The 22,949-nt window shown below is 50.2% G+C and overlaps 8 protein-coding genes across 8 annotated transcripts; 3 read left to right on the top strand and 5 right to left on the bottom strand.

Annotated features, from left to right (window-relative positions):
* Positions 1-696: 696 nt before the first annotated feature.
* CC84DRAFT_1238794 (uncharacterized protein) lies at positions 697-2,142 on the top strand (the record flags this gene model as incomplete). Its single annotated transcript, XM_018183957.1, has 4 exons — positions 697-780; positions 825-958; positions 1,000-1,541; positions 1,591-2,142. The coding sequence occupies 4 exons, from the start codon at positions 697-699 to the stop codon at positions 2,031-2,033; spliced, it is 1,203 nt and encodes a 400-aa protein (XP_018038199.1). The 3' UTR covers positions 2,034-2,142.
* Positions 2,143-7,665: 5,523 nt separating this feature from the next.
* On the bottom strand, positions 7,666-8,395 carry CC84DRAFT_1238771 (uncharacterized protein; the record flags this gene model as incomplete). Its single annotated transcript, XM_018183956.1, has 3 exons — positions 7,666-8,000; positions 8,232-8,255; positions 8,316-8,395. 3 exons carry the CDS (start codon positions 8,393-8,395, stop codon positions 7,745-7,747), a joined length of 360 nt encoding a protein of 119 aa, XP_018038198.1. The 3' UTR covers positions 7,666-7,744.
* A 385-nt stretch (positions 8,396-8,780) lies between these two features.
* CC84DRAFT_1161904 (putative FAD-dependent isoamyl alcohol oxidase) lies at positions 8,781-11,052 on the top strand. The gene is made up of 4 exons (XM_018177857.1): positions 8,781-9,215; positions 9,269-9,469; positions 9,533-10,528; positions 10,581-11,052. Exons 1-4 carry the CDS (start codon positions 8,935-8,937, stop codon positions 10,858-10,860), a joined length of 1,758 nt encoding a protein of 585 aa, XP_018038197.1. The 5' UTR covers positions 8,781-8,934; the 3' UTR covers positions 10,861-11,052.
* Positions 11,053-11,344: 292 nt separating this feature from the next.
* Positions 11,345-13,420, bottom strand: CC84DRAFT_1203379 (FAD-binding domain-containing protein). Its single transcript, XM_018181824.1, has 2 exons — positions 12,926-13,420; positions 11,345-12,845 (listed from the first exon to the last, which is right to left on the bottom strand). Exons 1-2 carry the CDS (start codon positions 13,186-13,188, stop codon positions 11,399-11,401), a joined length of 1,710 nt encoding a protein of 569 aa, XP_018038196.1. The 5' UTR covers positions 13,189-13,420; the 3' UTR covers positions 11,345-11,398.
* Positions 13,421-13,906: 486 nt separating this feature from the next.
* Positions 13,907-14,960, bottom strand: CC84DRAFT_1173427 (2OG-Fe(II) oxygenase; the record flags this gene model as incomplete). The annotated part of the gene is made up of 2 exons (XM_018180036.1): positions 13,907-14,563; positions 14,649-14,960. 2 exons carry the CDS (start codon positions 14,958-14,960, stop codon positions 13,907-13,909), a joined length of 969 nt encoding a protein of 322 aa, XP_018038195.1.
* A 656-nt stretch (positions 14,961-15,616) lies between these two features.
* On the top strand, positions 15,617-17,470 carry CC84DRAFT_1140151 (FAD/NAD(P)-binding domain-containing protein; the record flags this gene model as incomplete). The annotated part of the gene is made up of 4 exons (XM_018176274.1): positions 15,617-15,759; positions 15,826-15,964; positions 16,029-16,224; positions 16,276-17,470. 4 exons carry the CDS (start codon positions 15,617-15,619, stop codon positions 17,028-17,030), a joined length of 1,233 nt encoding a protein of 410 aa, XP_018038194.1. The 3' UTR covers positions 17,031-17,470.
* Positions 17,471-17,996: 526 nt separating this feature from the next.
* CC84DRAFT_521210 (uncharacterized protein) lies at positions 17,997-19,931 on the bottom strand. The gene is made up of 2 exons (XM_018186607.1): positions 19,373-19,931; positions 17,997-19,313 (listed from the first exon to the last, which is right to left on the bottom strand). Exons 1-2 carry the CDS (start codon positions 19,659-19,661, stop codon positions 18,238-18,240), a joined length of 1,365 nt encoding a protein of 454 aa, XP_018038193.1. The 5' UTR covers positions 19,662-19,931; the 3' UTR covers positions 17,997-18,237.
* An 815-nt stretch (positions 19,932-20,746) lies between these two features.
* Positions 20,747-22,594, bottom strand: CC84DRAFT_1087254 (glucose oxidase; the record flags this gene model as incomplete). Its single annotated transcript, XM_018174192.1, has 3 exons — positions 20,747-21,575; positions 21,632-22,226; positions 22,276-22,594. The coding sequence occupies 3 exons, from the start codon at positions 22,592-22,594 to the stop codon at positions 20,747-20,749; spliced, it is 1,743 nt and encodes a 580-aa protein (XP_018038192.1).
* Between the last annotated feature and the right edge of the window lie 355 nt (positions 22,595-22,949).

Raw genomic sequence — 22,949 nt, 5'->3', positions numbered from 1 at the left:
CCGTATGTTCTTATCTCCTGTGTGCGACATGTCATATATCCGCTGCCGAATTGGAGGCGACGCCACTTCCGAACCCAGACGCCTCGCGCCAGCCCTCGTATATTCTCACCTCCTGTGTGCGACATGTCATTCCCTATGCATCACCCACCGCTGTTCTCATCGACCTTTGCGCGCTCCAGATGCGACTTCATGGACAGGCCACGGGAAGTCACTCCCAGCGACGATGCACGGCAATCGAGAAGAGTTGTCCATGCGCATCTACCCGTCAGTACGGCTGCGTTGGATATGCGCACACAGCCATAGAGCGGTACACATTCCCCGGCGAGCGCTCCACTCACAGCAACAACTTAGGCTGCCGCAATGATTTCATTAGGATCCGCTGCGACGATCCGCTGCCAGCTCACCACGAGCGCATACATGTCTCATTCTCACCTCCCGCAGCTGCACTGGCCCGTCGGATGCGACACGTCCGTACCGCGGGCTCCCACGCTGGAACAGAAAAACAAACGACCGGTCACCGCCTTAGTCGCGCACGCGTCAACCCGGCGATAAACTTGTCTATAACAACCCCCGCACCGCTTGCCTCCGATTCTCGCAACAACCACACTTTCTTCTCAATAGCCCCCAGCGCCCGCAGAAACCCTCGCCTTTTGCTCCCTCAATACATACACTCGCTCGGCTAGAATTGCCGCCAAGATGGAACGGCTGACGAATAATTCTGGGGTGAAGCGCTCGCCAGAGGAACGCTCTGGCGCTTCGAACCCACGCAAGAGGAAGCAAGTACAGACGCATCCAGAACAAGGCACCAGCTAATTTGGCTACAGAGGGCAGCCCTCGGCGACAGCGCGCCCCGCCAAGCTGATGCCAACGGGTGGCAACGCCAAGGGCGTCGAAGTCGCAGCCGTGGCAAGGCCATCAGCCAACGTGCCAGCTGCGATGTGGAAGCATGCCACGGATGGTATGTACCCCGGGCATCTCGCAGACATCTCAGGAACATAGGCTCACCGGCTCAGTGCCTTTTGCGCTCAAGCTCACGACGGACCTCTCGCTCGCCATCTCCCTCCCTGGCGACACCCTGTTCACCATCAACAAGGCAAACGAACGCCAATCGGTGATTGGGACCGACAGGACCAACAGCCGCGTCCGTATTCGCGTCGGCGACATATCCAGGATCGAATGTGCACGAGGCCACGGCGAGCACCGATGGGATAACTACCTCCTCATTGTGAAGGCCTGGAAACACAAGGCCCCAGGATACGCTGCCTCGGAGTACGTCGCTGCGGCGTGGTTTTGGCGGTACTCCGAAGCGAAGGTGCATTTGCCCAAGCTTCGACGTTGGCCCCAACACAAGACCCATGTCTTGGGATCGCAGTACACGATAGTACACGCGAGCGCCCTCCTTGGGCCAGCCTCTACTGCCGAGGTGCAAGGGCTAGACTTGACGCAGTTCATCTCCTTTCCCGCGGCAAAGATGCTGCACATTGCCGACACTGACAAGTCAGACTTGGCTGAAGCGGTGCGCCGGTTCGGCTCTATGTCTAGTAGGTCTTTTGACGCCTTGCTGCGAAGCGCGACGCTGACGGGCTGTAGCTAAGGATGCTGACGAGACCTCTGATTCCCCAGATGAATCCGACTCTGAGGATGAATCCGACACTGAGGATGAATCCGACTCGCAGTATGAATCCGACTCCCATGATGAATCCGACTCTGAGGATGAATCCGACTCCCCAGAGGAACCCGGTTCTCTAGACGCGAATGCCGCCTCCAACGCCGCCTCCAATGATGGAGTTCAACACCAGCCAGAGGTCGCCCCCATTCAGGATCCGCACGACCATCCTAACGCCAACGCCAACGCCAACTCTGGAGTGATGGAGACGGGTGCGGAGAGCGGTACTGGTGTAGACGGTAAAGCGGGTGGAGATGGTCATGTGACCAGACATGGTGAAGTGGTTCGAGATAGTGATGTGGATGCAGATGGCGAGGCGGAAGGTGATGGTGATGTCGTCAATGCATTTCCTGTACTTGCTGGATAAAGCGTGGTTTGGGGTATTGTGAGGTAAAGTGGTATGGAGCACACATGGTTGGAGGGAACGGTAAAGTGGTATAGAGCACACATGGTTGGAGGGAACTAGTATTATATTGGCTTTGGTAAAGTAAATATCTATATAGAAGTATAGGTGGTAAATAAAAGCTTTGTATTATTATAATATATATTCCTCTTTACCCTAGCTATTATATTTATAAATTATATTTATAAAGAACTATAGTCTGGCCTTAGTAAGAAATAATATAAAAATATCAAAAGTACAATAACGTACTTCATATGCGAGCGCGCCATATAAGCGAGCGCGCCACCTCCACCTACTTCAGACGACTTGCAACTTAGAAGACTCCATAACGCGCGTACGTACTACAATAGATAGATAGCTCCTATATTATATTGCATCTTGCGCATCTTTCTGGCACGTACGAGAGTTATGGCCAGCCTTGCCGCAGCGTCCGCAGCGCCTCTTGCTCTGCCCACTTGTGCGCGCGCGCGCATTGCTCTTACGCATCTCCTCTCCTAGCTGCTCATTAACGCGTCTTTGAGCGATTAATTCCTCTCTATCTGCTTGAGTTAAGGTCCCTCACTTCTGAATCCGCTTTCTTTTGCGCTGTCTGCGCTTTGTGGCTGCTTCATTGGCTCTCTTAAGGTCGGCAATTCGGCTTTCTTGTAAGGTAGCTAAGTGGGCTATTACTTGAGCTCCCTTCTTAAGCTGATTAAGTGCTGCAATTATAGATGCAGGTAATGAGCTCTTATGCCATTGAACTTGATTGCGAATTAAGGTTGATTGTGCCTCTAGCTTGTGCGCGTTGCTTAGTGTTTTGGCTTCCTATATAGTGGCCTCTGGCAGAGCTAGTGTAGGCGTACGCAGTCGTACGTCAAGCTTTGAGAGCACCATATCTGGGTTGTGTGGGACTACGCTAGCGCCTTAGAAGCTTACCTTAATATTACTCTCTATAATAGAGTGCTTAAATGCTACTTTAAATGCTGGCAAGAAAGTGGTTTTATTGATATGGTTGATATGGTTGCGTGCTAAGCCAGAAATTTAATCGCTATATGCCCGCTTCAACGGCGAGAAACAGCCCATATTGAGTGGCTGGAGTAGGTGCGATGAATGAGTAGGCATATAGAGAGTGATAATCTTGCTCTTCTTGTAGAGATCCTGGAAGGTAAGCGAGTTATGGCTCTCGTGACCGTTAAGGAGGAGTAGCTAAGGTGTCCCTACCGTACGCGTCTCTATATGCTGATTGAAATGCTCTAGCTAAGCTACTCCTAGATCATTTGTTGTCCATCCGTTCTAGCTTATAGAGATAGCCTATTCTAGTGGTATATCCGCGCCATCGTACTAGCTAGAGAGGTGGTACTTGGCCGTAAAGATGATAAAGGGTGGAATTAGCCAGCCTATTGTATTGATTCCTTGGATTACTATTGCCCACTCGCGATTACTGGGCTGTACGCCAATCGGCTGATCTGATCTCTCTAATGCGGTAACCACCATCTGGCTTAAGATTATGCTAATGGTGAAGCCGGTCTTATTAAAGTTATAGATATCTTGTTCTAGGATGCCGTACTTCTCTCGCGTACGCAGTATAAGCTTAAACTAGGGCTTAATTATGTCTGGATCCTTATAGAGAGCTCTCTACTAATCCCTCTGCTAGGTAAGGCGCGTCTTGAGCTCTGGCGTACGCTTGACAAAGTTGTAAGGCTAGAGTTTACTAACGCTGCCAGCAGCTCTCTTAAAGAGTAATTAATTAGCCATATTATATATAGTAGCTAATATAGGCGCAAATCCTTACGGGTTAAGATTAACTATATATATAATAAGCACCTCCTCTTCTTGCTTAGTGAGCTTCTTTGAGTTGGGATGGTAATTGTGTCGCGCAGCAGTTCCGACGCATCGTCACTATAGAGTCCGTCTTGATACTCTATACGCTGCAGCTGCTTGTCGCTTGCTCTGAATTTGGTTCTAGTTAATTATAGAGAGAGCTAGATGAATTCTACTCTCGTGGGAGCTTGTGTTATTAGTAGATGGCTGGGGCATTGTTGGTAGAGAGAGATGGATTAAGTTCTCTTGGCAAGGTGGCGCGCTCGCTTATACCATGGCGCGCTCGCATATGAAGTACGTTATCTATCAATGAGCAGTCAATGCATAAGAGCGAGAAGCCTAGCGGGAGGACTTAGAAGTCACGCCCAAAGAATAACGAACAGACGTCGAGATACCGGATACAACAGCCTTGCTGCTGTTTCAAATGTCATCACTAACGTGCAAGGCTACCGTGTCTGTGCGCGTGCCGAGCCAACACCATAACAGCTCATACAAAAATGAGGCTATAGAATTTCTGCCTAGGTACTAAATGGAACCTTACGATTAAATTTGCGCTACTGATATCTATCTAGAAGCTTAACGTTGCGACCGTAGCGTGTTGTTTTGGTTTAAGCAGCAGGTGCGCCTTCTGAGGCCTCCCTAATGGCTAGAGTATCGCCTGCACGTTTATGGCGCTTTCTACTCTATAGAGATAGCTGAGAGATCTTTCTCTTACCCTTTTAGGATAATTATAGACTTTTTCAGCGTTACGCGTAGATTGCTGGGCAGCGCGCTGAGCTGCCTTTTTAGCTCTCTCCTTCTCCTTTGCCTCTCTACCTGCATCTCGCGCAGCACGCCTTTCCTGCCGGATTTTCTCCTTCTATAGCATAGCTGCATTCTTCAGCTCTGCTGCCTCTGCCTTTTAAAGCTGCTGCTCCTTATCTTCCTGCTTCTTAATAGAATGACGAAAACGTGCCTCCCTTACCATCCTTGGCGACCAGAAGACTGCTCCACTATGATACTCCTGACGCTGTTAGAGATCAAGAGCCTTGCCCTTCGTTCTAAGCTTCTCCTTAATAGATAGTGCCTGCCTAAGCCCATTGATATCGTGGTGGAGTAGCTCATTTTGAACAGATAGGTGGTGGAGCGTTAGACGAAGCTTCTGTGTATCCCTACTACTCTAATCCTTTGCTGCAGAGCGTACAAGCCTATCTAGCCTTCTCCAGTCATGATCGCTGAACCCTGGTAAGAAGCTATCACCTGATTCTTCCTGATCCTGGGTGAATCTATCAAGGATAGGACCAGGATCAGGTGGTAATATACCTGTTGATTTGAAGTAACTCAGGATTGTTGATTCCTTAAAGGAGGTATTCCACGCATTCTAGAATAGGGGGAAGAAATCACCTTTGGTGATAGAAGCTAGGCCCTGGCTTCTATGAAGGTATGCTGATAGTTCTGCTGAGTAGGCTGTTGATAGAGGCTTGAACATCGCCACATCGAGTGGCTGCAGCGTATGAGTTGAATGAGGAGGCAGGATAGCAAGGAGGATCCTATTCTGATTATAGTAGTTGATAAAGTCCATAGTAATATGGGAGCCATGGCCATCTAGGATCAGTAGGCGATATGATCGTCGAGTCTTCTCCCTTGTGCGGCGATCAAGTACCTGCTCAAGCCAGGCTAGGCCAATATCGTTGTTCGTCCAGCCTGATGGTGATGAGCTGATAAAGATATCATGTTCTCCTGCCCTAATATCATCTACCCAAGCTGATTGGATAGTGCTGTTGGCAGACTCATAGATCAGGCTTGGTGGCAAAGCTGATCCATTAGCGCAGATACATGCTTATGAGTATAATCTATGTACGATTTCTATCTTAGAGTGATGCCTTAACCTCCATCTTCTCCCGCATTCTTCTGCTGAAGATCCTTTTTGATCTGCTAATAATACATATCAGGAAGCCTTTCTCATCCATATTATAGGTATGACGATGATCTATCTAATATTGATTGATCTTATCATAACGTGTGACACCACCGAACCGCCCGCACCACCGAAACGCCCACTATTTCAAGCAACCTACCTTTACATGTAAATAACTCAATACTACAACAAGATATAGTAGGGCACAATAGCTTAATTTAATCACCTAATCTAGCTGTAACTTCCTTGCATGTGCGCTTATTATACCCTACCTCACCATACCTGCCATAATGGGGAATACCCCTATTGCTAACACTTGTTCGTATACTCTTCTCCCGCCTCTCTGTCTTAACTAGTGCCTTAGCATCTCTACGCTTAATTATCTCCCTTACCCCTTACTATGACAGGGTCCCTCCATGCTGGATCCACTTCTTTTTACGTGCTTTATGCCCAGAAGCAGCTTTATTTGCTGCTTAAAGCTTGACTATCTTAGCTGCCATAAGCACTTAGGTATGAACCATTATTTCAGCTCCCTTTTGGAACTGCTACACCATCTTATAGATTAATTCTATTAATCTCAACGTCAATTGAGCTCTAATTTTAGCAGCGTTGCTAGGTTTTTTGGGTTGCTAGGGGGTAGGTCGTGATGGCGTACAAGGCTTTACTTTAAGCCTTAATAGCATCACCTCTAGGTTATTTAGAACTAAGCCTGTTGCTTAGAATCTTAATTGGATATTACTAGATAAAAACGCCTTATCAAAAACCTAATTAAAAGTAGCTAGGAACGCTTTCTTGTTGATGTGAATGATATAATAGTTTACTAAGATATTAATTTCCTTCTTGTACGCCTATTTTAATGGGGCAAAACACCCCATATTAAGTGGCTGTAGGATGTGGGAGGTGTGAGGAGGCATATAGAGGGTAATAATCTTATTCTACTTATATAGATCCTGGAAGGCAAGCGACTTGTGACTCTCATAGCCATTAATAATTAGTAGCTGGTGGCTACCTACTGTCTAGGCAATTATATACTGGATGAAGTGTTTCAGCCATTTAAGGCTAAGTTTATTTATTGTCTAGCCATTCTTACTGACACTAATATGCCAGTCCTTTAGGTTGTGATACTAGGCCTGGTCGTAATGCTTTGCTTTAAAGACGAAGAAGGGTAGGATAACCTACCCTATAATGTTGATTGTGGTAATTAACGTTGCCCACTCACGGTCACTAGGCTGGACCTGTAATGGTTTAAGACGCCTCTCTGATGTAGTTACTACCTAAATAGACCCTCTAATACCCATCTAGAAGCCATTCTTATCAAAATTATAGGTATCTTCGTCTAGGATACTATACTTGGCTTTAACGTTGCGTACGAGGTTGAACTAGGGGCTGATAATAGCTGGGTTGCTGCACAGGACTCTCTGGTGATCGCGCTGTCTAGTCACCTAAGACTTAATCTCTGGCTTCTGGCAGGTAAGCCTGTAAGCCTAGATTTCTCCAACCAGACTACCACTTCGAGTAGCTAGTAGTTGATTGGCCATTTCACGTACATGGCTAAGCGTAGGGGCAAAGCCTTGCGTATTAAGCTTCTTTATGTATTATATAATCATCTCCTCTTCAACCCTAGTAAGATGGGATGAGTTGGAATGGGAATCGCGTCGTGAGGTAGTTTTGGCGCGTTGGTCACGTAGGGTCCTTCGGGGAACGCTATAGATAGCAGCAGCGCGTCGATCGCTTGAAGTCGCATTTGATTTCATTGCTTGGATAGCTAGGATTATCCTACCCTCACAAGGGAGCAATTCAAGATCAGGTTGTTGAGACATTGAGATGGAAGGTGTAATGAGAGGTGGTCTTGGCAGAAGTGGGCGTTTCGGTGGTGCGGGCGGTTCGGTGGTGTCACACGTTATAGGAGATCGAAAATGAGGCGATATTTATCACCTAAACTAGCTTTGTGGCGATTGCTATCTTCAGCAGTTGTCTATTACGAGATGAGATGGGTACTGTGTTGGGTAATGAAGCGAGTAACCCAGCTCTCGCTGACTGGCTCTTTTGCTATTGTAGCGGTGAAGTTCTTAATCATCTCCCTACTAGAGGGTAGATATCTCTCTATGAGTTTGGTAATATATCGTATAAGCTCCTGCTCTTGCTGTGGGTTGAGTTTCTGCTGGTTAATCTTCTTAGCTTTATTTGGGGCCTGAGCGCGCTTGTGTCTTCGGGATAACATAGTCCTATTAACACTATAGGTGGTAGTAATTTTTCTATATAAAATGATTCTCCTAGTTTTAAAGATTGAATAGCCGTAATCACGTCCTCAATTGCCTCCATATTGGTGAAGTTATGACGCGTCGAATTCAGGGAGTTATTCAGTGTTTTGGTGTTGGGTGGCTCGTCACACGAAGTGGCTCGGCACGCGCACAGACACGGTAATTGGACGAGCGGTCTTGGATACCTGGTCAAGATACCCGTACTATATTTCTCTTCTGCTTCTAATGCTAACTTACAGTTAGGCATAGAATTACAGATTCATTAGCAATGATGAATGGTCGAATTACCTGCCAGGCTCCAATTCGCCGCGAGCCAGCGACTTCGGCGACTTTTTCGCCGCGCGGCGTTCGGCGATTTTCCTCACCATAGACTCTTGATCTGCCCCGACAAATCGGTAGATTTTCGTGTTACTCATTCACTCCTATCTTGGCGCTAGCGTGAATCCTGTACGTTTCTGATCTTCCATTTGGAGATAATTTCGTTCCAAAGCGGAGAACTCCGTCGTTCAGCCGCAAACTGGAAGCTGTTTCCCCACAACACGTGCTGAAGCGCTGCAAATGAGGTCTAGCTGACGGCCTGATGATAGAGCCTCCTTCGAGTGGCGTCACATATAACATAGCAGCCGAAAGCACAGACCGAATTTTGGAATCCTTCATAGCGCAGGATGAAATTGCCCGAAGCTAGAATCTTTTGCGGCACTAGTCAAGGCCTGGTAAATTTGTGTTGTGTATCCGCGAGCTTGAAAAGTTTCATAATATATGGGTCGAGGCATCAAATGTTGTAGCAACTTGTTACGCCTGATCAGTTGATTCACGGGATTCCAAGTCGTCGGACAGCGTGCACCAGTATTCGATCTCGAATTCGAATACCCAAGGCGTTTGCTTACAAGCCCTGAATTGTTCCACCATGATGGTTTCTAGCTTCTTAGCCCTACTGATAGGAATCGGTCCAGTCGTAGGCGCTTACAGCAAACCCCAGCTTCCTCCGAGATGCAAAACTATCCCAGGAGATGCAGCATGGCCGAATAAAGATGCGTGGGATAAACTCAACTCAACGGTTGGTGGACGTTTGATTGCAACTGTACCAGTTGCACACGTCTGCCATACTGGCGGTACCTTCTCCGGGTACGATGAAACGGCGTGCGCAGACCTGCAGGAGTCCATACAGAACGAGGGTGCGGCGACTCTGTATGTAAAGATCTTCCAAACTTTTCGGTGCAGATGTTAACATGTGGAACTAGCCAACCCCAGCCTGGAGAGCCGATGAATCCGTACTTCTATAACTTGACTTGTTCACCTTTTACCCCAGCCGACCAGCCCTGTGAGCTTGGCGAAAGGGCAGTGTATTCTATCAATGTCAGCTCAGCTTCAGATGTTCAAGCTGGACTGGGATTTGTTCGTGAGAACAATGTTCGCCTTGTCATCAAAAATACTGGACTTGAGTAAGTCCAGATCTCGCCTCTTAGTAAACCCTTGGCTAATGAATTGATCTTATTGTTCTATAGTTACATGGGAAAGTCAACCGGAAAAGGCTCGCTTTCTTTGTGGGTGCACAATCTGAAGACTTTGGAGGCCACCAAATCCTTCAACAGCTCGTACTACTCTGGTCCTGCGGTCAAGGTGGGCGCTGGTATTATCGCCGGAGAAGTTTATGAATACGTCAATTCGAAGGGATATCGCGTCGTTGGTCCGGAGTGCGGTCTGTGCGGGTTCGCTGGGGGTTATACCCAAGGCGTCGGCCACTCACAGCTTACGTCTGCTTATGGACTTGCCGCCGATCAGGTCCTCGAATGGGAAGTTGTCACGCCAGCAGGGGATTATGTTACAGCCACCCCAGAAAAGCATGCCGATCTCTACTGGGCCCTTGCCGGTGGCGGACCCGGAACCTATGGCGTGGTGCTCAGTGTGACAGTCAGGGCCTATCCCGATGGCCCAGTTGCTGGCGGAACTCTGCGTTTCAACAATACCAATTCAGATGCTTATTGGGAGGCTGTTGGGCTTTGGTACAAGATGGGCCCCGGAATGGTCAAAGACTCGCCCAAGAACGTCCAGTTCTTCGTTAGCAACTCGACCCTCTGGGTTTTCGCATTCGTTATGCCAGATCAGGACACCTCAGCCATCGATGGTATTCTCGCTCCTTTTCTCCCCGAGCTGGAGAGTCGAGGTCTTCCGTACGAACTCAAGACCTACAACTACACGAGCTACCTGGAGAATCTGCGCAACTCATACGGTGCGCTTCCATACGGGGAGCTCTGTCCCGTCTATCCTGTACTCGGCAGCCGACTGATACCTCGTGCCGTTGTGCTCAATGAAACAGCAAACAAGAATCTCATGGATGTCTACCGGACCTACACTGCTGATGAGTTTGGCTGGTTTGTAGGCTGTAGCTTTATCGACACAGCCGAAAACTCGACTGTGCGTCCGGCCCACCCCGAGAATTCGGTCAACCCATACTGGCGTGAGTCCATCGCGTACTGCAATCCCAACAACCCATGGCACTGGTAAGTACCCCTGTGAGTGCATGATGCGGTCAGCATTGAATAACACCTGTAGGGATGACCCTGCGCACTCGATTCGGGACAAAAACCAGCTTTCAGGCGAGTTTTTCCCTGCTATGGAGCGGGCCACGGGAAAGACTGGTGTCTATCTCAATGAGATTGATTCTCTGTACACTGGTGACTGGAAAGACACCATGTATGGGGTACACTATGAGAGGCTGCTGGAGATCAAACACAAGTATGACCCCTATGATGTCATGTATGCGCATTTTGCCGTGGGGGCAGATGAGTGGATTATTGACGGTTCTGGGCGGCTGTGTAAAGCTATTTACTAGGCCTTAAGAGGAGAGTTCGACATGAGATTCCGCGAGCCAGCGGCCTGACCAGGCGGCGACCCTGGGAAAAGTATCTTGGGCGGTGCAAGTTGTCCACTCCAGCGCTGGGTCCGTATTTTGTTCTAGCCCAGATCTGATTCTGCCCTAAAATCATTCTCATAAATCGTCAATAATTCTTGAATATACTGTCTGTGGCCTGAAGTCTCATTCCAAAGTGTTAGTATTAGTATTAGAAGCGATGGACTGGGCGAACGACAGATGTGTCCTATTGTTAGAGGTGCGTAGTTTTCAGAACTAGTCCGCACATTTCAGACTACCGCCTTTGTCGTTTCACGCCCTCGGAAGTCGTCGAGAGTGCCCAGAACATAGATGGCAGTCTTTCAGCATACATTTACCAATTGCTATCCATTGCACTTCGTGAGTATTTTCAAGGACTTTTTGTCTGACAGAAAATGTCATGAAAATGGAAAAGCAAAGTAATTTTGCTTCTTAATTATGAGTGCCAGATTCACCAAGAGTTTAATTAACAGTCAAAACATTACTCAGCCCTACAAAGCCGCCCATCGCTCCTAACCTTCCACCTTTCACTCCCCACAGCAATCTCGTTATAAAACAATCCCTGTGGATCAAGCCTCTTCTTGATTGTCGACAGCCTTGGATAGTTATCGCCGTAGAACACGTCCTGCCAATCCTCCTGCTGATAATCCGCCTCATTGATATATGCTCCAGCATTCGGCGTTACGGCTTCTACGATAGGCATTACTGTCTGCGTGATGAAGTCCTGCCGCGCCTCCATCTCTGCGAAAGGCACGATATCGGAATAAGGCATCGAGTATGCAGACATGACGACTGCGTTGCGCCACTGTGGGAGCACGGCACGGACCGAAGGCCGGGCAAAGCGTGTGACGTTCAGGGCCTGGCCGATAAATTGCACGCCGAGCTGCATCGTAGCATTGATAGCTGAACCAACTTTGGGCAATGCGTCGCGGAGAAGGAGTCGTCCACCCATCAACTGGTTTCCTGCGCCGCCAAAAGCACCCTCCGGGAGTGGGCCGAAATAATGAAGATAGTGATCGTGATACGTGGCGAACTCGGTGTAGTTCGGTTTCAACGCGACCCCCATGTCCGCCATATGCTCCAGGAATGGCTGCAGCGTCTTTTCGAGCTCCGCTTGCGTTAAGTTGAAGCCGCTGAGCGAATGCAGGGTGGCGTATTCGGTTGTCGCAAGGTACGTTGCCTGAGTCCCTGCCTCAATGATGCCAGGCAAGACCTCATGCCACTTTTCCAACACAGCCGCGATGTCGATTCCGTCTTCTCTTTGGATTGTAAATGACGCGCCGCTTGTTACACGGTCCGGGTGGGCGCGCAAGGTCACGCTCACCACGACACCGAAATTGCCCGCTCCGCCCCCACTCAACGCAAAGAACAGGTCCCTACTTTCCGGGTCTAGCGATGTAGGACTTGCGCGGATTAGTTTACCCTTGGCATTTACCACCTCGAATTCCAGCGTATTATCCGCCGATAGGCCAAATGCTGTACTGAGAGGAGAGTGTCCACCCCCTTGAGTGTATCCCCCAGCAATACCCACAGTCGGACACTCGCCCGACACGACCACAAGGCCATGCTTGGACGTTTCCTCCAGAGCCTCAACCCCCAGCGCGCCCGCCGCGATTTTTACAGCCTTTCCTGCGTATTCCGCGCTTTGCCAGTCCGTGATCTCCACGCCTTTGAGATTGTGCGTCCACACGGATAGCGATCCTGCGCCGGTTGAACGGCCCATATAGTCATGGCCCGTATTGCGAATTACGAGGCGAATGTTGCGTGTTTGTGCGAAGCGGAGTGTGGATGCGATTTCGGATGGAGAAGAGACGTTCACCGCATACCGGACGTAGGTGCCTAAGCGGCAGGGGGTATTGCGTGGGGTGAAGACGTCGCAGGAAGCATTGGCGAAGATAGCAGCCTGGACAGAGGAAGGATCATCAAGACTACAGGTGTTCAGTGTTAGAAGGATTGATCGAAATGCACTTCTATGTCTTACGGGGAATGTAAGAGATTCGAAACTCACTGGACGGGTGCGAGTTTCCACTCCTTCTTTAAATCCTCACATTTGGCTGCATCGTACGTGGGATCATGGCAAGGAGATCCTAGAGGAACCGTTTTAATGAGACGGCCATTTACCGTCTTGTTGAAGAAGCTCCATTCGCTTTCTGTAGGCCAACATGTGTCTCCCGGGAAGCATTTGCAATCTGGCTTGGGGGTCGGATGCGCAGCGCCGCTTGCTAAACCTAGGAGGAAGCAGAGGCTCGCTGTTAGAGCGAGATGTTTCATGTTGGACAGGTGTAATAAATTAAAGACGAATAAGAGGTAGTGAAGCTGGGTTGACTGCAAAACGATCGGTCACACAGGCTGTGTAACACTACCTCAGCCAAGTGGGAGTGGAAGTAAAGACCAACTAGGATCAAGTTCGCATTTATGGCGAATCAGGATGAAAACCCGAAATGAGTATCAGTGATCTGCACTACATGATTGGGTAAAAATTGCACGAGACGATCAGACTAGGGGACACCGAATGTACGAGCTCGCCACTTCGGCGATTTTTATTTTGCGCCACACTCGGCTATTTTCATAGGAGTGAGATTTGCGGGGAAATGGGCATGTGTGCCGTTCATACTACCGCTTGATCTCAGTTGAGGAGGTTTTCCCGTAATATTGTCCGATAGAAATTTTTTCCCGCTACGGTTTTACAGGAAAGGCCAACGCTGATGGCTAGGCCAGCAGAAATCGAGCAGAAAGGGGAAAATCTTCCTATCACCACATTCATGATCACATCTGCATGAAGAACGTCTATCGCTTATCATGCAGAGAAATCACAGGAAGCTACTCGTGCAGCTCTGTCAAAAATAGTCCCTTAAGTTAGATCTCAGGACTTTATTCTACGTGCAAGAATACATGGTCGACATTCATGAAGGCAGAAGTACACCATGAAAAGGGATGCAGAGTTTTCAATTTGAACGATGGAGATGTATTCTCAAAAACACACTACACCTCAAGCTGCGGCTTTAACCTCCCTCTTCCACTCATCACTGAGACTGAACTGATTGCCAAACCTCTTGATCAGCAGCTGTCCCACTGTTTCCTTAACCGGATCATCCGGATTCAACGGATTCGTGGCAAACACATCACCGTGGAAAAAAGTCGCGCAACTCAATCGACTCTCATTATCCGCCTTGTTGATGACACGATGCTTCGCGCTCTTGTACGCTCCACCGCTCCATTTCATGATCATGTCGCCACAGTTGATGACATATACATCCTCGACAGCTTTCACGGGGACCCAGTCCTCTTTGTCGTCGAGCCATACCTCGAGGCCATGCTTGTCAGGTTGCTGTAGAAGCACCGTCACGCCGCCGAAGTCGGTATGTGCGCCAACACCGAATTGGCCTGGGAGTGTGGCGGCGAGAGGCGGGTAGCGTATCATCTTCATCATGACCATGGGCTTCTTAGCAAAGGACTCCATCACGGAGATGGGGTGTCCAAGGCCTTGAAGGAGGATCTCCCAGATGATGGATCCGAGGTTATGAGTTGCTTGGTAGTAATTCCAGACTGGGGTGCGAAACTGGTCCTCTGGCAGGGGTGGCCAGACGTTGGGACCGTAAAAGCCGGCGTGCTCGACTACGGGGTCTTCGCGGCCAATATAGAAAGCCTATCCATATCGATTAGCATGGAAATTCTGGACGTGAGATGACGGTCGTTCGATCAAGTCTCGACGGTCACGGAGTAGGACTGACTTCTTTTGAATCTGGGAGCTTATCGCCATCTCGAAGGGACATGCCCGACTCTTCGTAGCCGCGGCGAGATACATTCTGCAGAAATGAGAGGCTGCGCTTCTCTTCCTTGGGTAGATTGAACAGCGTATCGATGCTGTTGAGCAAGCCTTTCTGGAGATCCAGCGAGATACCATGGCCCTTGGTTTGGAAGAACCCGAACTTCGCGCACGCATCGCGGACCTCAGCAATAACGCGCTCGCGATCTCCAGGAGATTTAGGATCAATGTATCCGCTAAGGTCGATCAGAGGGAGCTGTATTTCTTGAACTGCCATGTTTACGTCTACTAGGGTGAAAACAAGATGATAGGAAGCTGTGGCTGCAAATTATCGAGCTAATCAAGTCGTTAAACTCCATCTAGTCTTGCCCATATAGATCGAACAACATCTCCAATGACCTGGGATTTGCACCGACGTGGTTTCAAACGTACCGCACGTGTTTGAACTACTCGCCGAGTCTCTCATGAGATCAGTGTTAACATGAGAGAGCATTTCGGCGGGTTTTGCTGTCACCTATTCGTTGGGAATATGGCGGATCGGGCGATCCGCACCGGACAGTATTAAAGCCCGAAGAACCCATTGGGTCGGTATTGGCATAAGCGCCTAGATCGAATATCACATGTGCGACTTCCTCTCTTGGCGGTTTTCATCTGGGGCTGGCTATGGTAGGAATGTATGCGCAATCGATACGCGGCGCAGGGCCAAGACGATGACCAGGCGCCTAGAAGGAAATTTGCGTACCTAACAAGTGTCAAATACAACCTTAGTTTGGGGAGGGGTAGAATATATATATATATATATATATATGTACATGTATAAATATGGATGTGCTGGGAGTGGCGCTTCCTAGTTCAGTGTATCGCATCTCTCGAGTAGGATTTACGCTGTTTGCATCGACGATACCACGAATCAGGAACTAAAGAATCCTCGAAATGCATATCCTTATTATTGGAGCAGGTCTTGGGGGTCTCACGCTCGCCCAAACGCTGCGAAAGCAGGGTATTTCGTACGAAGTCTTCGAGCGCGATGAAGACGAGAATGGTCGATTCCAGGGGTGGGCAATCGCGCTTCACACGTTAGTGTTCAATCTTTCGAAATGTTCGCGCTCCGCATTAGAGGATCTGAGCTGACGTAGCCACAGTATTGTCGAGGAGTTCTTGTCCGCGCTTCCACCTGATATGCCAGACCTGCGAGAATCGACCAACCATCTTGCTCCCCTCGATCTGCGCCACCAATTCGCATACTACTATGGCGGGAGAGAAGGATGCTTTGGATTGGAGGTAAGGAGCTTCTCCTTACAGCATCTTGTGGCGTTCCGAGTGGCGTGATTGACACGCAGATCAGGATTCCCCCGATCAACCGTTCATCCGAGCTGAGCGATCACGCCTCCGCAAATGGCTCTTGACCAATATCCCTGTTCAATGGAGCAAAAGCTTGACGGATATTGAGCAAGACGACGAGGGAGTAACTGTGCGTTTCAAAGACGGGTCTAGCGCTCGAGGCGACATCGTAGTAGGCGCTGATGGTGTGCACAGTCCTAGTGAGTGTAGTTTGTGTCCTTCTTTGCCTAGGATACTGATTTCAAATCCAGCTCGGCAGCACCTACTCAAAAGGCCGAGTAGCGATCTTCTGCACGTTGTGCCACTTATGGCGATTGTAGGCGAATTAGATTTGACGGGAGATGCCTTCAAACGCCAGCTCGAGTTGGGCCATTGCGCATACAATCTCATCAACCCGGAATTGGGCTTCATCGGTTTTGTCGGCGTCCACTACGTGTTTCCCGACGGACAGGGTGGCCGCTTATACTGGATGTTCATGCAGCCGGATACGGCAGACATCGAGATCACGGATGCCACACATTGGCTGCAGACGTCAAGTGCGCAGGAAAAACTTGATCACGTCAGGAAAACGGCTGCCGGGCTTCCTCCCAGTCTCCGGGAGGTATTCGAGCTGACGCCTGTAGAAGGAGTGAGGAAAGAACCGCACATTTGGCGCGACCTCGAACTCGAATCCTTGCCTACCGGCCGCGTAGCTCTACTGGGAGATGCAGCGCACGCAATGACTCCTTCCCGAGGCGAAGGTGCATTCCAAGCCTTTATCGACGCCATGAAGCTGTCCAGGATGCTGGCAGAACTTCGGACGGAAGACAAGTTCAAGGATATCAACGCAGTGAAAGCCGGCGTTGCGGAGTATCATGACGAGATGCTGCAGCGGGGTACGGCGGCGGTGCGGCGGTCCAGAAGCTCGTATCAGGATGCGAAGAAGCGATCTGAGACCGGCGAGCACTTCACATCTGGCATGAAGCGGCTCGCGATCGAACCCGTGGTGCTTGCCGCCACTGGATGATAGCATAGTCATTTTTGTTCTCATCGGGCCGATTTCGCGCGAGAACAATGGTCAGTGAAAAGCAATAAAATACTTTCCAAGGTTCCTTGCTGAGAACTTGCGCGCTATGCAGAAGGTTCGCCGAACTGGCGGACGTTTTCCCTTGCGAGCCAAATGTGCAGATTCGCGACAGGTGCCCTGCAGGCGTATGCTTTCTGTCCAGGGCTCACCGAGACTTGGTTGCGAGAGAACGAGGTAGGTCCGCGATCGTCGCGTGAGCTTCCCCATTCATACGTCATTGCGGCTGGCATGGGGCTGATAGGAAGGCGGACGCACCCGTGCGAAGCGAAGAGTTACATTTTGTACCGCCCGGCTCTTGGTAATCACTGTCGGTACGAGGTTTACGAGTCTGTGCACACGCCTGGGCTCTTTGAGTGACAACAAGGTTTCTGACACTAACGTCAAGCTTGCACGCGTCGTCAGCTGGCTGTATGTTCCCTGACTGCAAGGACCCGTTTTGCGACCGAAAATGCGCTCATGAGCTGAGCAGTACCGAGACGTTGTGCCCCGTGCGACCCATACCAATTCCACGTGGTTTGAGGCTATTTCCCTCGGTGCGACTTTTTCTCACCGTCGGTTGGCGTGCCGGTTACGCATGGATGTGCCGGCCCGCTTCCATCACGACGGATGGACCCGCGAGGAAGCTCCTGGCTTGCAGGCGGCTGATCGTGCGTTCGGGCCGCTGACCCTTGACCGCTGACCCTTGACCGCTGACCCTCGAGAACCCCACGCAGCCACCTGCGTAAGCTGAGACTGCTGTCCTACAGAGTGCAGATCTTGTGCTTGCGGCTCTCTAGATGATCCCTGCTCTCTCCACTAGGATCAAACGAGTAGGGTGCATGCGTGAGAATACGAGCGGACACGCCGTTTTGTCAGATTCCGTTCTTTTGCCTCTCGGCAATGCAAGCCACAAACGGTGTTCGTACCACGCAAGTACACTGCCGTGTCAGATTCCGTTCATGCGCTCGACTGCAACGTGAGCCGAATGGCGGTATTCTTACGTAGTAGGTGCATGGCCGCGGTTCGCCGAACTAGCAAATGCAGGGTGATTCGGCTCTAGGTCGGCGCATCAAAAGAATTCTTTTCTAAATGACTCTAATGAAGAAGATAACACATTCTAGACTGTATGCCTTCTACAGCACTGACGACGGACGATCGCGGCATTGTTTCAGCTGCATCGCAGCATCTGCCGCAATCGCGCAAGTTTCTGCTGCACCTGAGCCTTCAAGTCCTTGAGGCAATCCGTCTCGACATTTCCCGGTTGGATGGGACTGGGGAGGTTATGGTTTTGAATGTTGGTTGGATTGAGACATTGCCATACAGCCTGGTGTTGTCGTTCGACCAGATAAGCACAGAGCTGGACCACAAGCACAAGCCGAACATTGCCGAGTGCCGTTGCACTGGCTGTATCGCCTGGGTATGCCTCGTGCTGGAGAGCCGTCAAAATTGCGGCATAGATCTCTAGCAGTAAGGCCTCGCATGCCATTACAAGATGCCGTGTGATATCGTCTGCTTTTAGATTTTGTGTAATCTGCATCAAGCGATGTGAGGCCGAAAATACATCTCGTAGAAGACCAGGGCCATTTGGAGTACCTATCTGCGGTGTGATGCTTGACTGAAGGTTAGGACCATCAGCGGAGACGTTGGAGCGTTGCGGATCTAATGTACCGGCGCTCTCTTCGGGCGGCAGCCAAGCGACAACCGATTCGAAAGCGGCGGAGTCGATGAGCGAAGATTGTCCTTCGTTAGGCCCTCTACCAAATGAAAAGTCTGCGGCCTGCGCTAGAATATGGCTCGAGGCGCGCAAATTCGACAATTGTACGCTGAGTTGAGAGAGTTGACCTATTACTATACTCGGGCTCTTGTCCGGAAAATTGCTTGTGGAGTTTGCAGCCATGCTCTTTTGCATACCGTTGCCACTCCCAACATGCGGTCTCTCGTAGTTTCCGGGCCTTGTCTTTCCAATGTTATGGTCGTGAAAATTCGGTGGGCTCGGCACGGATGGCGATCTAAGTGGTGAGAAAGAGGTCAAGTCCTCCGCCCCACTAGTATCACTTCCCCAAGCGTTCGCGCTCGCCAGGAGATCGTCGACGTCGGAGACGCTGAATTCCAGTCCATCCCATGTCATATCAGATTGCGCCTCTTCCCAGGCTGTGGCACCTATCCACGGCCAGGTAGACAGGGAGTAGTCTATCTGATTTTGCATTGGTTGGGGGAGGATCTTCGGTGCCGTTCTCTCGGAAGCTGGTGTGGCCAGGTTAGTGGTTGTGCCACGTGCTTATGAGGCACGGAAAAAAACTTACAAGATGGATCGGTTGTCAGAATCTGCTGTGCAACTTCAGGCGCACTAGTCTCAGGAAGACCGTTCGTTCTCGTCTCCATGGTGAGGCGACGGACCGATCTTGCGTTTGAACTTGGACGTCCCTTGGGCAGAGAAGAGCTGAATACACACTGGGCGCCTTTTGAAAGACATCGATCGCAAACATTGCTGTTATCCTTGTTCCGTATACATCGCAGCTTCTGTCTGTGACAACGGTCGCATGATTGTCGCTGAGGTGGTGCTGCCGCCGCAGTATTCGACCTTGGTATCATGGTATTGTTGAGGTCCGACTAGGCGGGCTAATATACTAGAACAACGTTGCGCTAAGAGTAAATGCCAATTAGTGACTGCTGGTAACAGCAAATCCAGCACGTGGGCCGCAGGAGATAGTTCTCGGATGAGTCCAAGGGACAGTGCAGCAAGGCAAGATTATATAAACGCATTCAAGAAAGATAGGTATTGCCCCATGGAGGAGATAAGTACCCACTCCTGGCGATGTTAAAGCACAGTAAGACTGCCTGCAGATTGGATTCGTCAAGAGTAGGCCAGGGTACTTGCGATCATACTAGTCCGGGTGTATCTCCAGATGAAAACTGTTCAGAGTAGTCCACAGCGAAGCTGGTAATTGCTTTCCCGTGTCTACGCGTGTTGGGAAGGTGCTCGTGTAGGCGTAAATAAGCCAAGACATTTCGGCGAGTCAAACCTACACATAAGGGCCTTATTGTGACGACGGTTGTAGATCCTTGTATGAAACGTCGCTGCGTTCGCTGTAACGGCGCGAGGCAAGATTATGGCGTGCGTGGCTGCCGGGCCTATAATCGGACCGGACTTCTGGCCGCGATGCAGGGGCTGCAGCGGATGCAGCGCTGACCGGCGAGGATGAAGAAGTGGGATGTGGGATGTGGGATGCAGTGCTCGAACCTCTGCGCGTGTGGTTCATAGCTCCGGCATCTTAATAGCTCTAAACCCGATTCAACTGACACGAATCTGATTAGGCTGATACCTGGATCACGTCGAAACAATTGAGACGGGAGGAGCGTGGACCAGCAGGACCTGGCGAGGCTGCGCGCTTCAACAATTGCCACACCAACCGAGCGCCACTTCTCTATCCGAGGTGCGGAAACGCAAAACCTTCTATCCCCCATCAAGGGTAAGACACGCGAAAACGAGAACACTCGTGCGTATTCCTGCCACCGGAAATGGATGAAGAGGTGGCATGACATAGCTGCGCTCATATTCGATTCGAGTATCCACCTATGAGTATGCTACGTCACACGGCTGCATGCAGCCTGCCCACCATTAGATGTCCTTCAGCTGAGCCGGCTTATCAACACGTGATCCATATAACCTCACGCCGCTACTTCCCTCCCAAGATAATCGCAGCAGCCATCTCCGCGACACCATACACCGGCGCCATTGTGTGACCACTCAGCTGGCTTGGAATAACCGATGCATCGACGACCCGGACGTTCCTTGTTCCATGGACCTTGACCTTCTCGTCTACAACACCACCCAATTCAACAGGTAACATGGCGCATGAGCCCACCACATGCAAAGCGTTCAGGACATTTTTTTGAAGAAAGCTCGCCCATTGATCACCTGACGCGTTGAGCGGCAATGTCGCATACCCCGGCGTTAAGTTGTCAGCAATAAAGTCGCTTAGAGGGGCTGTCGCAAAGGCCTTCTGCGAAAGGCGCCCCACTGCAGTCAGCATGTCGAGATCGAAATCAGTCGCCATAATATTCGGAACAATGACTGGATCGTTGATAGCGTCTTTCGAGCCAAGATGAACATTACCCCACGAAAATGGCATCGAAGTCCAGAATTGCGCAAGAATAGCGTCTCCGGTGTTCGTAGGGAAGAGTTCCGCTACTGTCACGTTCTTTTTGAAGATCAGATCGTGTTGTACACGGAAGCGTTTCTCGATTGCGTTGGCAGGAATGGCCTTGTCGAAGGTTGTTGAGAGTTGCTCAGCGTACTCTTTGATCTTTTCAAGGGAAGAAGACGCAATGGACGCGGTGTTGTTCCCAAACACATCATGCACCGTGGGCATTGTTGCGTAGGGAATCCGACCGAGGAACTTCTCTTTGAGAGAGTAAGTCATGGCAACGATGTTGTGATCCTGCAAAGATTCGCCAACACCTGGCAACTTCACCTTGATCTGAATGCCGAGCTTGTTGAGAATCCTGTAGCTTACAGTCAGGAACGATTCAATGCATCCAATGCATCCCCACCAACTTACTTTGGGTTCCCTATCCCCGAGCCCTCTAATATCAAAGGATTTCTGTAAGCGCTCGCAGACAGGATCACCTCCTTCTTGGCCCTGACCTTCAGCAATGTACCTGATGGGCTTACGTATTCAAAGCCATCAGCTACAGCTAGTATCCCAGCGTCTTTTCCCCATGTGATCCTCTTGACCGTACCCTTTATGATCTTGAGATTCTTCCTAGATTCTGCAGGGGTATAGTACGCACGAGCGGAATCCTCGCGCACAGCAGCCTGCGGGTCCAAGGTCATCGGGGCTGTGACAAAACCATGTGGAGTTCCGCCGTTCAGGTCAACAATCGACTGCACGCCCAACTTGTCCCATGTGGCGCGAGCCTTGGCATAGTACGAACTGTTCGACAACGAGAACGGAAAGCCAATATCCAGAGGCCCAGTCTCGCCGTGGAAAGTTTCATCGAAAGTCACACCACTGGCAACCTGCGCTTGTGTCGGCACAGTAAAATGCTCGCCTTTTTTGTACGAAGCGAACAACGTATTCCAGTTCCAACCCCGGTTTCCGAGCTCCTCCCAAGCGTCGTATTGTGCTTTGTCACCGCGAATGTATACCATGCCTAAAGCAACGTCAATATCTCCCACCGACGGAGCGCCGAACCAACGTACCATTGACAGTACTTGTCCCACCCCACGCCTTCCCGGCGCGATAAGTCAAGTTACGCGAGCCCAGAGCTGGCGAGGTAACAGATGGATACTGGTAGTTGATTGATGCGTTGAACTTTGAGAACAGAAAGTCGACGGTCTGGACATCAGCATCGGCGCGCACATCGTCTCCAGGCTCGATCACTGCAACGCTGACGCTTGGGTTCGCGGATAGTCGATTCGCAAGAACAAGACCCGCCGTGCCCGCTCCAGCTATTACGTAGTCGAAAGCAACGTCGCTCTGTGCTGCGACAACGCTGGCGAGGATAAGGAAAGAAAGCATATTGATAACCATGTTCATCCGGTAGTATCGTGCATATGCATGCGACCTTTTCAAAGAGATGATAGGGTAGCTGATTGACGAGATACTAGATGGGCAGCACTCGCAGGTCCTAGGTGGAGGCAACCAGGTCGTCGGAAACAAGAGAAGCGCAGGAGGGGCGGAGCTTTTCCGGCAGTGTGCAGAAGGTGTAATAAAGCATGCAGCTTGAGCTCGGCGCATAGATTGACCCTACTGAGTCACGCTTGCTGCAACCGCACCACCAATGATGGGAAAACGATATATATTGTCGGCGATTTATGCACGCTATGGGCACTCTGTTATCTGGTCAAGACCAAACAGGCAGCATATTTGGCTC

The sequence above is a fragment of the Paraphaeosphaeria sporulosa genome (assembly GCF_001642045.1).
Source record: "Paraphaeosphaeria sporulosa strain AP3s5-JAC2a unplaced genomic scaffold CC84scaffold_3, whole genome shotgun sequence".
NCBI lineage: Eukaryota > Fungi > Ascomycota > Dothideomycetes > Pleosporales > Didymosphaeriaceae > Paraphaeosphaeria > Paraphaeosphaeria sporulosa.
The sequence above is the reverse complement of the archived record's forward strand: the minus strand, read 5'-3'. Positions and strand labels throughout refer to the sequence as shown.